Genomic DNA, 14,121 nt, shown 5'->3' with positions numbered 1-14,121 from the left:
TTGTTACGGAATTTTTTCTAACTACTTTAGGATATAAACTAATAATCATTCTTTCCTTTTGATAACACTCAAGTGCCAAAATCATATATATTTAAACACCTTACCAATTATTTTCTTCATCCAAAAATAGCACATCAGCTGAAAAAGACACTGGCTTCATTGACCTAAAGCTGATATGAGAAATTAGTCCTGTATTTATTCCATCTTGTGAGACTTCAATATATTTGCCATTTGGAAAATCCACAGAAAGGACATCTATCATAACACCATCATAAAGCTTGATTGTGGGAACTCGGGCATACACTGCTGATTTCCTGTTTTCAAATCAATCAAAACTGTTAGTTCAAAAGAACTACACAGATTCTCTATACATTTACCAATCTGCTTTGTACCATCATATGAACAAAATAGTTACAAAATATTTCCAAAAATGCTATGAGTATTATTTTATTTATTATAGCAGGATTAAAATAACCTATTATAAATAAGCAAACTCATTATTCTAAATCTACTTAGAGTAATTAAAAACCTCTATATATCACCAAAGAAACCAACCATTTTAAGATTAGCCTAAGTATAATCATGACATTAGCCTAAACAGTACTCTTCCTAAATATCCTTTTTAATAGCTTAACTGAGACAATAAACAATACTTCTGTTCAAAAAACCTTAGTTTATTTTGCCTACAATGTTTATGTGTTTGTTACTATGAATAAATAAATGAAATAAATTTAGGAAGGAAGGAAGGAAATAAGCATTTTTAAGCACCTACTATGTGCTAAGTACTGTGTTGAGAGCTGCAAACATCCACAGAAAATTAAAACAGTCCCTATTGTCAAGGAGCTCACATATTGAGAGATTCAGCTAGAATTCTGATGTAAAAGCTTTCATGACCCTCAGGGTTCGGCACTAAGGAAGATAGTAATATATCATGTTTTCATATCATCCCACTGATAAAACTGTTATCATTTTCTGATGTTGAACTAATTTACAATTCCAAGCTTTGTCTTTAATAGCATGAAGTTCCTTTTCTAGATCTTCAGGCTACTGCATCCACAGAAGCAGGTGCCAGGCCACATCTCTACATGCAGTTGCTTTCCAGGATGATAGGATGTGAGGATGGCTGAAAGCAGCACTTACCAATGTGGGGCTACTGCCATTCTTACAACTCTCTTGGACTGTTGGTCTCAACTGGTCAACAATCAGTGGGGGAAGTGGTGAAGAAGGTGGCTTCTCCACAGTGAAATCACTCTCTTAGTGATGGCTATGGGACCCAGGCTAGAAGCTGAACTATTCATGAGAAAGGGGTAGAGGAGGGAGAACTGCTAATCCTAAGGCTCTTGAAATCAGGCCATCTGGGTTTCAGGGAAGGAGGTGGTGATGGTGATTTGACTCTCCTGGTCAAGCTATTTCCTTTTTCTTTAATGGTATCCATCAGCTGGGCTGATTTGCCTGCTTCGGATGTTTTAGCACTCTTTATAAGAGGTCAATCATTCAAGCAAAAGTTCCTGAACAAATTTGAAATATTTTCAATGTTGATGTTAATTAATCAAGGAAAATTGTCAAGTAACCATTGCAAATGAGGATTTAAAAACAAACAAAAATCACAAGTTCTAGTTTACCGAAGATTACTTACCTTCTCTATTTCGTCACTCTCAGTTATATAAAAAATGCCAAGCCAAGGATAGAAAAATTTTTAATATTTAATTTTATGTTGTAAATCAACACAATGAGTAAAGAAAAGTGTCTAATTCATACATTAATTATTTTAGAAAAGGTTGCTACCTTCTTATTACCACTATTAATAGAATATTTTTTCTGTTGAAATGTAATACTTCCACCATAACCTTGTTTGCTTGTTTTTTGTTTGTCCTTCATTCGCAAAGAAGACCATGCCATCAGAAAGACGACGCCATGACTTGCCAGTGAATTGGATTTAAGTGAGGGAGGCCTGTGCAAGCCTCACTTTCTCCTCTGGAGCCACCTGGGTCCAGTGGCAAGAAATAGATCAGGATGAGTAGAGATGAGCCTTATAGACTTATGAAATTGTGTAATCACAGGATAATATTGATTGCAATGAGCAAAGCATTTATTAAGCACATTGTGCTAGACTTTGGGGTTACAAAAAAAAAGAAGTCTATGCTCTCAAAGAAGTAACATTCCAGTGGGGGAGACAATATACACAGAAGGTTTCAGCTGCAAATCAGATGGAAGTGGACCATGGTCCTTAGTATGCAGCAGCAAAGCGGAGATGGCAATGCCTGTTCTTTAATATCATTCCTATTGATCAAATCACATCAGTTTATGATGCTGAACTATTTAACAGTGTCAGTGATTTTGATAAGGATTTTCCACTTTCAGTTTTCAACAAATATGACTGTAGCAGCTGCAGGAGCAGTTGTAAGACTGCATCTGCATAAGGCAGATACTTCCTAGGATGATGGATGTAGAAAATGAGCTGGGAGCTTTGCTCTTCCATAGGTTTTTGGGTTCAGAGTCCTGTGCTGTTTACATCAGAATCTGAAGGGAAATAACAGGCAAGATGGTGGTGGTAGTGGTTTCATTTGCCTGGTGTGTCCTGTGTCCTGTCTTTCGCTTAGGGGACTCATTGCTTCAGCTTGACTGGTCTGCCCTTTCCTGTGTGTGGTAGTTGGTTGACATTTGGTGAGGATGATTTATGATTAAGAACATAGGTAGTTGCCAGAACATAATCATAATAAGAAGGGGGGAAATAATAATTTTGAAAATAATTTGATTTACTCAGTCTTTGGACTATTGCCATCTAGGCTTATATGTGTTTATGTAAGAATGTGTATATCTATGAGAGGCATCTGATCATGGGAAGATAGGGATTGAAACTTGATAACATTCTCCAGATCTCATCAAAGTACATTCTAACTTAAGTGCAAATATGGGGAAAGTGAAGATGGGGAAATTTGATGATGGGAGAATATGGTTCATGGGAAAGAAATTAGAGCTGCCAATGACTTTTCTTTTTAAAAACTGACAGGAGCTAGGTAGAATAAGCACCAGATAAGACCAAAAAGAATGAAACTGATCACATTTTAATGGATGGGAAAAGAGTCCTTATTGATACAGATGTTATCACTGAACCAGGTGTGTATTCGCCATTAAACTCTCTACTCATCAGAGCTATGATGAAAATTTATAATAAACAGAAAGAAAAAATGAGACAAAAATATAACTTTAAATGATTTAACCCTGAATGACTTAAATAAGTTATTAAAAATCAAAAATGGGAAATGAATAACAGTAATAACATTAATGCTGACTATTGTAATTTCATCTAAAACCTTTAAATTAATTGCAACAGCACAAAAAACAAGAGTCCAAAAATTACCTTAGTCAACAAACATCTGACTTACTTGCCAAATAGAGAGAGATGACTGCCAAAGGCGATATCATTTTAGACTATAAATTCATCAGTAATATCTTACAAAGAACAGTGAACAATTATAAAAAGTATTGCCTCCTAAAGCAGATAGCACTAATTTAAAGGGGAAAATATTCATTAAAATTCTGGGGTCATTTTTTCCCCAAAATAGAAAATAAAAGTAGACCTTTCTATAAGATATTGGATTTTTGTTATTTCTTTAATTCCTGCCCCACCTCATAATGGTGTTATAAGTGGCAGGATAAGTATAGTGGGGGCTATCTTTCCCCTCCTATGAACTAGCCTTCATGCTGCCATTTCTGGTTCTGGTGACCATGTTAGTTATTTAGGATGTATTTCTGGCTACGTGGTCACCAAGCTATGAAGGTGTTTTGTGTTTTATTACAATTTGGCAAACCCTGAGTTGGTTACTGGGTCAACTCACCACCACCTCCAAGATATCAGTAAGAGGTTCAGAGCTACATCAAGGGAAGAGCAATTTTTAGGTTCTTCTTAGCTGCAAGTGTAGCAAGTAATGTATTGTCACCCCGAACTCCCTTGAAGGAGGATAGAAGGCTGGGCATCACTCATTCCCTTCAGCCCCACACCCTATATATAATGTGGACCCACCAAGGCTCTTGACTATCTTCACCTTTGTGTTTTTATGGCTACTTGGGCAAATGAATATGGTTCTCAAGGTCTAGGGTTGGAGGTGCTCTTGTGAGTTTAAGTGGTCAAGAGGTCCTGGGTCCAATAAGGGAAGTGGCTAGCTGCAACAGCTCAAACAGTAGATCGAATGGTTACAGGGAAAGCATAAGCATCAAAGCAAATGACTGATGACAACAAGACTGGCCTAAGTCTGACTCTTTTATCAATAGACATGTACCTGGGGTGCTTTAGGCAGTGAAATGCCAATATGAGATCCCTAATTAGCAATCCTACAAAATGCTTTACATTCTGATGAAGTCCAATTTACCAGCCATCCAGCAGATTGGAACAGTAATTATAAGTCAGGTTGCTGAATAATGCATTGTTGATGCATGCTTGTGAGTCTTTTACATTTTGTATTTCTTTTGTGAGCAGGAATAAATTACTTGTCCCACATCTCAATATATTGTGTATTGTGTCCTTTTTTCTCCCTTTCTTGTACTTCTGTTTCAGATAGCTCTTAAGACCACAGTTGAGTCTGCTGACTTGGTTGTTAAGTTACCTTGCTGTACCCTCTCTGGGCCACCAACCTATCCCATCTCCAAATTCAGACTCATACACCAGGTACCTTGAGAGATAACTACCAGAGAGACATTCAAGGTTCTTTATGGACCTGCATTCCTAAAAATCTATAGCTTACCCTTCTATAGGTACTGTTTGCTTTCCAAACAGCTTAGTTATTCTGGCTTGGCATGGTGTGAGTAAAACTTTTATGAATTACATTCTTGATATGGAAATAATTACTTTCTTTTTCTCATTTGTGCCCCCAGGGTTTAGCACAGTGCCAGGCACATAATAATAGATGTTTACTGAATGAATTGAATTTTTCCCAGGACTAGCTATAACCACCTAGTATTTAAAACAATTTGCTTTTCATGCATATGTTTGAATTTAACAAAGCTTGGATTTTACATCTAAAATTCAAGAATATCTAGTATTTCCATACAATGTAATGTACTAAATGGTGCGTACCAACTTTTTGCAACTTCACTTTTTTGTCTTTTCCATACAAAAACACAATTAATGTATTTCCTAGCCATTCTTTCCTACAAAGAAATGAGCCATAACAGACATCAAAAGGACAGAATAAGAAGGGAGCCTATATAGCAAGTTTATATTAAGTAAATATTTACCTGAAATAGTTTTGGGGAATAATGTTGATATCTATCCCAGTTTTCACACCCAAAGGAACAGGAGTCAAAAATACAAATGGAGGGTCAAAAGCTAACTTGGGTGATCTCACAGTTCCTGTTAGTGTTAGCAATCGGTAGCAAACAGGATCATCTTTCAGATGAAGAGGAACTTCTGCAGTATATGTTCCAGGACACACTGATAAGAAAATTTAACAAGTAGTCACACATGTTAATGTATAAGGGGAAAAAATGACATTTGAAATAACAGAAAAATTAGAGCATGTTATTTGTTTTAAAAGTATTAACTATAATCTTTGTATCCGCAGAACCACATAGAATTCCAGGCACACAGTAGGTATTTAATAATTTTTTCATTTATAAATGGAATCAAAGATCTGTGATTTACTCTTATGGGTACTCCCTCCACTAAAGGCAATATTAATTCTTTGGAGCCTTATTTCAGTGGCATAAGCAAATAAAAATTAGGAGGCAGGGGGACACAACCTTATATAATGATCCTGAGGGTCATGTATTGATTTAGTGAACCACATATTAATATTATCTGTATTTTATTGCATTGCTGTTTATTTTATTAAATATTTCCCAATTACTTTAAATTTGGTTCAGACATTAGTCAAGAGTGTTGTGGATCACATGGTTAACCTGTCCTAATGATTTGCTCTGGCTAAAATTAATCTGGATGGAGCAAAGATGGTAAAGAAAAGGCAGGGACTTGGCTGAGCTCTCCTCCAAACCTCTGAACACCTTTCAATGATGCCCTAAAATAAATTCTGGTGTGGCAGAATCCGCAAGAGGATGGGGTGAAATAATTTTCCAGCCCAAGACCACTTAGAAGGTTGGCGGGAAAATGCTGTCACACTGGGTTGAGAGTGGAATGCAGAGCAGTGCAGGCCAGACTAGTATAGACCAGCCCCCAGCAAACCAGGAGCAGGCTTTGGGAGAACAACTAAATCAGCAGTGGCAGTGGCTGCTTTCAGAGCTCTCAACCCACAGATGGTAAGGGGATTGAAAACTGATTAGAAGGAGAGCACAATGATCTCTTTACTGGCACTGGGGGCAGTATTCTGTTGGTTTGCCCATACTCAGATCTCAGCCACAGTCCAGGATAAGAAGGAACACTATCACACCAGAGCTTGCAGCCTCACTTGTCACAGTTCCAGGCAAAGCATACTAGTAGTCAATCAAAGAGGAGAGCCCAGGCTAGGAGAGCAGTAAACACCTCTCCTTAGATCATACCTGCTTGGAAAAACTGAAAACTTACCAGTCCCTACAAATATCTTTGAAAGCAGCTGCACAAAACCCCTGAAGCTTGGGACAGTGTGCCCTCCACCCTGGAAGCAGAGCCCCACATTACCAAAGAGTAAAAAGTCAAAAAAATAGTCTGGAAAAATAGCAAACAACAGAAAAAAATTCTTCTCTGGCTTTCTTCAAACCTCAGCTGAAGTGCCATCTTCTATAAAATCCTCTTTAAAACTAGTGCCCTCAATTTATCCTGCATAAATCTTATTTGTACATATTTGCTTGCATGTTGGCTCCCCTCACTGGACTGTGAGATCATTGAGAGCAAGGATCGTGTTTAGTCTTCTTTTGTATCCTCCATCTTTAGAGACGTGTCTTACTCTTAATAACTGCTAGTGGACTGACTCATCAACTAATGTCTAGTATCTACTTTTACTACAACTGTTAAATCCATCTCTCCTCCCAAGTTCCCTTTGAAAGCCCTCGCCTCACAGTGAACCAATTTTAAAACCTTACAGCCAGCTTTGAATCTGCTCTAGCTTTTCTCCTCCCATATTCCAACAGTTGACAAGTTGGATCATCTACCTTGATCATGTCTCTAGTATTTATCCCTTCAACACTAATTACATTCTTTTATGTCAGACTCTAATACATAAGCAGAACTTTGAAAACTCCAAAGGAATATATAACATTATCATTTTTCTCACCTGTGTTATTGTAATGATCTCCTAACTGGTCTCATAAGCTCTAGTCTCTTTCTTCTCCAATCCACACTCCACACTACTGCCACAATAACTTTCCTTATTTGTGCCTTATCAAAAAATTCAATGCTCTCTTTAATTCTATGGGATAACAAAAAAAATTCCTTAGCCTTACATATAAGTTCCCATAGAATATGGCTACTTTCCTAGCCTACTTTCCCATCTTATTTTACACTGTTCTCCATATACACTCCAGCAACAGGTCAACAGTTCATTCTGTACTCTCACCTTCATGAATTCATGCAACCTATCCCTCACACCTAGATCACACTTCCTTTCTTATTTTGTCCTGTTAAAGTTTTCAAAAGACTCAAGTCAGATGATGCCTCTTTCATGTTCCTTTGCCATATTCCTCTCATTTGAAAAGAGTTGGAGGAGATACTAAGGTTAGATAAGACATAGTCTTTATAGGCTCAGAATTGACAACACCTCCCATTATTCAGGACTTACTTCATGGCTGAACAAGTACTTTTCTTTCTCTTATTTGATCTCCACAATGGTCACATGAAGAATTTGGTTCAAGTGTCATTCACACATATTTACCAATGAAGAAACAGAGGCTCAGAGAGTTAACTGACTTGCTCCAACCCACACTAATAATAAGTGATAGGACCAAGAATGAAATCCAATATTCCGATCAAAGTCAGTAGCCTTTCTACTATCTCAAACTATTAATTTATAAATTATTATTTTAATAGATCATTGTCCTCCAGGAGTTAATTCTACCTCAACCACATTAAGAAGTTTAATAAAAAGTCAACTGTATTACACAGAAACCCTTGGAGGAGCCAAAGTTATTACAATAAATCTGGATAAACTAGCATACCTTTAAATTTGAGTGAATAAAGTAATATTGTATTACTCTGCCAGGACAGGAATTATAGGGAAAATATAAGTTGTTTTTCTTTTACCCTAATTTGTATTTCTGTGCAAAAATGCATAGAAGCCTTATCCCTTTTTAGAACATTCCTTTGCAATTGGTCTAAAATTTATTCTACATGTAGAAGATGTACCATTGAAAGATTCTGAAAAGGTATGAAACAAACCACTGGAATTTCTTTTAGAATGAAGCCAATTTTAATTTATATGGTTAACTAGACAACTTTGCAGAGAATATTCCATTTAATACAGAAAATGAATGTATTAAGGTAGAAGTATTTAACTCTTATCCCTTCTTCTAGAATAAAGATGAATTTAGATACTTTATTTTAAGCACAATTTGGTACAACTTCATTTGCCGTTCTGTATCCATTAAGAGAGGAGGTCAAGAGGCACTCCAAGTTCAAATAAAGTAAAAGTGGACCCAATTTTACGCAGACCATTTTACATGGTCAGTTAATGGGGCAAAGAGGACATTTGGATTCCTTAATACCTGAAATATAAAAGACACTAACTATGGAGAGTCCAGGGATTTGGCAGAATTCTCATTACCTTGCAGCAGTTTCTTTCTGACTTCCCAGTGATTACTAACACGAATACAGAGGAGGGGGGAAGAATGTCTCATCTGATTTTATGTAGCTGTTTGTTTCCCTTCTCTTGCTACCAACTTTGAGAATTGCATCCTTTTTTAAGTTCATTCTAAGTAAGGAATTTTCATTGTATTTTATGGTTCACAAGTACCTTATTATATTCACATCCTAAACCTGAATTGCTGGACTGGCTTGAGCTCAGCCTGCTTAGAATACGAAATGATTTTTGCAGGGACCTGTATACACTACAAAAGACAATAATGAATGCATGAGCAGACAACCACTCACCCTTTTGTCTTCTCCATCTCGTTTGTTTCAGCCCTTAACTAGACCTAGTACTCTTTGAAGGGGCTTTAGAGCTTCTGTACAGACATGAAATTGTAGCACTACATTTATGTGCAATATCAGCCACATGACTAGTTTCACAGAGGAACTCATGGTTTCAATAGTATCCTAATAATAGAATAGTGGAAAGAAAGAAGGATATAAGCAAGGAAGGAAGAAGGGAGGGAGGGAGGAAGAAAGGAAATCTATTCATCAAGCGTAGCTCTGCAATCTACAGTTTTTCACAAGGAACCAGTATGATTATTCAGCGTCATGTAAGGGCAAGCAAAGTAGGATCTTTTGCTGTTTTTGTTTTAGTATAAAGTGCCTCTGTTTGAATAATGTGATTAGGTAAGATCTTCCCCAAAATTAATGGGCCTAGGAAGATTTTTGGAAGACCCACACCTTTTGTTAATTTTCTAATGAGGCACTGATTCTCAAGGGTGGTGATATCCTCTGGCTCTAAAAAGTGTATAAAGATTCTGAGATGAGGTTTTGCTTTATGACTAGATTTTGGAAGAAGATTTTGGAAGAAGAAGATTTTTGGAAGAAGATGAGACTCTGGAAAGCCACTAGGCAACACCCCCAGCTTTGAAAACCCAGATGTTGGTGCTTCCCTCTCTGATAACTGTGTATGTAATGTAATGGTTAGACTATGGAAGCCTGTCTTTTCATCTTTATTTCTCTTCTTGTATTTTTCTTTATTGGGGAATGATATATATATTTGATTAAAGGAGACTGTTGACCCCTTAAATGCTGCCTTTTCTTTTAGAAATGCAAATGAAAGAACCTGTGACAGCAGGCCCCCCACCCCGTGTATGTTGGGGTGCTTACTTTTACATGTCAACATAAAAAAGCACAAAGATCTCAAGCTAAATAATATTTTGTGATGCTATTTTACAATTTTTGAGACATTTCATGGCCCAAAGGACTATACAAAAAGCTTGGAAAGTCTATAAATTCTAAATTCTGATCTGTAGCTGGTGTTTTTTTTTTTTTTAATTTGGCTCTGAGTACTATACCTCAGATTACTTCACTTGAAAAATAAATATAACAATAAAAATATTATTTCACAACTAAGAAAAACTATAAAGAATAACAAATATCAGTGCTCTTTGCAAATGAAAAACAATATTGAAATGATCTCTCAAGTATTTATATGGATATGGATTATAAACTTTTACAGATAATACATCAAAATCAGGTAGAAGCACTTCATGACTCTTCCTTCTTCATTTATTTCCATTCTCATCGCAATTTAACTGGTGTCCCTACTTCCAGCCCTCTCCAATCGTGTTTCTTAGTATTTCCAGGCAACACTCAAAGTATATAAATTGCATAGCAGCTGCCAATCTTGGAAGGAGGAATTTCCTCACTAGGAGTACTCAACATTAATAAAATCATAGGTCTGGTCCAAAGAAAACAAATGAAACTAGTCTAACTACATTAACAGTTTTGTAGTTTCTCTTTAAGAGTCTTCAGAGGTTCAGTACCTCCAGGTACTGAACTGCAGTCACCCCACATATATTTATATTTTCATATTCTAAAGCTGCATATGAAGATCTGTACTGGATGTTATATCCAGTTTCAACAAACATTATGGAACTGTCATTTTGATAATAACTGCAGTGAACACTGGAAAGCAATCTACATATACAAGAGCATATACAGAGAAGACAATAAGTATTTTAAATGAATCTAATAATTATATGACAATAATGATTTAGTTCGTCCATAGGGAAGAGAGGAAAAACACATCTTCCTCCTTTGTATTGCAGAAGGTGATTTTAGTAAGGTATAGGACACTGCATATACTATCCTATGTGGTTAATGTTTTGAGCATTTTTGCTGAATTGATATTATTCTTTGTCACTTTGGGGGGGTAGGAAGAGAGGAGGGATTTTTTTTTTTTGGAAATGCAAGTAATAGGAAAGCAAAAAATATAAATAAATTTTTTAAAAGAAATTTCAACAAGTTAATTTTGACCCCACCCTTCCAGTTTGTTCATGCTAATCAATCGATAAGTACATATCTTAATACTACTACTTAATATCATTATTCCATCTTGAGCTGTTTTCAGATATTTGTTGGAGTTTGTAGAGAGAGCTGGGCTCCTCTCCAACCTTTCGTGTCATCATCTTAAACAGAATTGTGAGATCAATTGTATTGTACATAGTCGTCACAGAGTAGTGGTGTGTTGGCAAAGGCCAATGGCCCTGGAAGGCTCTGTTCCTCTGGTCTGGGGGACTGGGCAGATTATGTAATAAGAGCAACGGAAAAGAAAAGGGATTCTTCCTGAGTTCAAATCTGTCCTCAGATACTTACCAGCTATGTTATCTCAGGCAAGTCACTTAATGCTGTTTGTATCAGTTCCTTAACTTAAAAATGAGCTGGAGAAGGAAATGGAAAACCACTCCAGGAAATTAAAAAATACCATGAAGAGTTTGACACAACGAAGCAGCAACACCCCCTCTTGCTCTAATCTGGGTTCAAGGGAAGAAGTAGAAGAAGATGCTGAACCTTAGTCAGCCCCACCATGGCTTCTTTGGGCTGAGTAGTAGGTTATGAAGTGGAAGAGGGAGTGCTTCATAAGTAGCTATTTTAGAGCAGTTTCTGACAATTTGTTTCTCAAATTTTGATCCTCTCCTCTTACAAAACTTTCACCTTTGAAAGGTCCTTACTTCTTAAAACTCATAAACCTAATAACATGACTATTATTTCTCTCCCTGTTCATCCTATCTAAACCCACTGTGACTCTCTCTCCTTTTTGTGTTCTTTTTGGTACCTCCTAATCCTCTGAAAGAAAACCTTAAGTATGTAGAGGTGATAGAATATTTAGATTTTAGAGTTTGTTTGTGTTTCTTGGGTCTTTTCATTTTAGTTTGGAAAAACATACTCATGTTACACTGAAAAGGGGGGCCCAACAACTGAAAAAAAAGTCATGATGTGTTACCTTGAAACTGTGAAAAGTATAACCCAGAAAAAATAAATTTGTAAATTTATATGTAATATTCCAAGTACAAAGATTCATATGTTTTAGCAAATATTCCCCTTAGATCAATTCAATCTCTTCCTAATTCAGTGTCAAAATGATGAATGTAATACAGCTTAATTTTTGTAAAAGATATGATTAAATTCTAAAACAAGACAGAATACATGATTATCAAATTTACAGATGTCACAAAGTTGGGAAAGCTAATGCAATACTTGACAAAATAAAGATTCAAAACTATTTTCCATGCCCTCTAAATGGTAGAGAATCTGTTTCCAAGCCTTTTCTTATCTCTCTGTCTATACTCAAGATCAACAAACTATTTCCTCTAAGACAAATGGTAATTTCTCCTGTTTTTGTGCAGCCTACAGCTAAGCCATGGTTTTTACATTTTTAATAAAACTTTATTACATTTTAAAGTGTAAAAAAATCATTCTTAGCTTATGGGCTGTACAAAAATAGATGGCAGACAGATTTGGCTTTCCATGAAACTATAATATTCTGACACCTGCTTTACACTCTCTCTGTAACTTCAACTGCTCCCCTGAATTTAATTATCATCTCTGTACAGATGATCGCCACATCTATATAACCAGCCCTACGTATCGCACAGGAAATATTCACAGCACTGAAGAGAGCTATGAATATGCTGACGTAGTTCTCAATCACAAAGTATAAAAGACTCTCCACATAGAAGGCAGAAGAAAAACATTTATTCAGACACCAGAAAGTCAAATCCCAAAACCAGAAAGCCAAATTCATTATAGTAGTCAAGAAGTCAATACACATTAGCACTACTAGAGAGGCAAAGATATTCCCAAGCCTTCCCCCCAACACCCTCTCACAACCCCCAACCTCCTCTCTCCCCTGCCAGGACCTTCCCACAAGCAAACACTCATGAGCCTTGCTATGCCTGCTGGCTTTCATCTTCTCTCCTCTGCCCCACAGCTCTCACTAACTTTCTCCTGGTTCTGCTCCATCTTGTTCCACCCATTCATTGGCCCTGTAACTTAGGACTTCCAAGTGATTTAAGCAGGTCATGAGGGCCTATTAATGAATGGGAAAGATCTTCCATTTAAATTGCCATTACACCCTTCTCTCCCTCTTGAGATCAAGTACCAGTGAGACATTTCTGATTCTGTGTCCCTTAAGCATCTCAATGTCAACACATCCAAAATAGAGCTCATTATGCTCCTCCCCTCTCATCAGATCCTATCCTCTTTCCATTTTATTATTTCAGTTAAGGTCACCACAATCCTTTCAATGACCTAGTTTTGCAATTACGTTATTATTCTCCTTCTTTGATATGATTGGACAGGCTGCAAGTTTCATTGATTCACAACTTACCTCACATATGTCCCTTTCATTCTCTTCATACAACCTTAGTCTTCTCACTTGGACTACCCCAAGCAGTAACCTCTTCATTGGTGTATTTTCCTCAAATCTTTTTACACTCCAGTGCATGCTTCATAGAGCCTCCAAAGGGATCTTCCTAAAGTATAGATCTGATCATAACATTATTCTACTCAATCACCTTCCATGATTTCCTGTTACCTTGAAGATCAAACACAAATGCATCCATTTGGCATTGAAAGACCTTCAGAGACTGCTAGCTCTAACCTTTGTTTACAGCTTTCTTATACTTTATCTTACTTCATGCACTCTGTGGTACAATTAGACTGACTTGACTGTTCCCTATACAAAATGCTCCATTACTCATCTCCATGACTAGAACATACTTTCTTAACCTCCTCCTCTTCATGAATCTCTAGTTCCCTTTCCATGAGGCTTTTCCTGAATTCTTCCCCCTACTCCCATAGTTGGTAGTTCCTTCTTCTCCCAATTATTTTATGTTTATTTCATATACACTTTTCCATACACATGTTGTTCCCATGACAGAGATAAACTCCTTTTTGATAAAAATTATTTTTGTTTTATGCCCTAGTATCTATGACAGTGGTGACATATAGTAGTCTTCCTGTTCCCCCCACCTCCATCTCAGAGAATCCCCTGGTTAGGCTGACCAAGACTTAGCACCTTCCTCTACTGCCTCCCACCTAGACTGGAGGAGAAGGGTGGC

The 14,121-nt window shown here is 36.8% G+C and overlaps 1 protein-coding gene across 3 annotated transcripts in view; it reads right to left on the bottom strand.

Annotated features, from left to right (window-relative positions):
• CFAP47 (cilia and flagella associated protein 47) overlaps nt 1-14,121 on the bottom strand; it is a 917,896-nt gene that overhangs the window by 723,367 nt on the left and 180,408 nt on the right. For all 3 annotated transcript variants that reach the window (XM_072615192.1, XM_072615194.1, XM_072615193.1), the window contains exons 25-26: nt 5,236-5,431; nt 105-314 (exon numbers count right to left, since the gene is read on the bottom strand). In XM_072615192.1, the coding sequence (XP_072471293.1) occupies nt 105-314; nt 5,236-5,431 (406 nt within the window). The remainder of the gene's footprint in view (nt 1-104; nt 315-5,235; nt 5,432-14,121) is intronic.

Source organism: Notamacropus eugenii, chromosome 5, assembly GCF_028372415.1.
Source record: "Notamacropus eugenii isolate mMacEug1 chromosome 5, mMacEug1.pri_v2, whole genome shotgun sequence".
NCBI lineage: Eukaryota > Metazoa > Chordata > Mammalia > Diprotodontia > Macropodidae > Notamacropus > Notamacropus eugenii.
The sequence above is the reverse complement of the archived record's forward strand: the minus strand, read 5'-3'. Positions and strand labels throughout refer to the sequence as shown.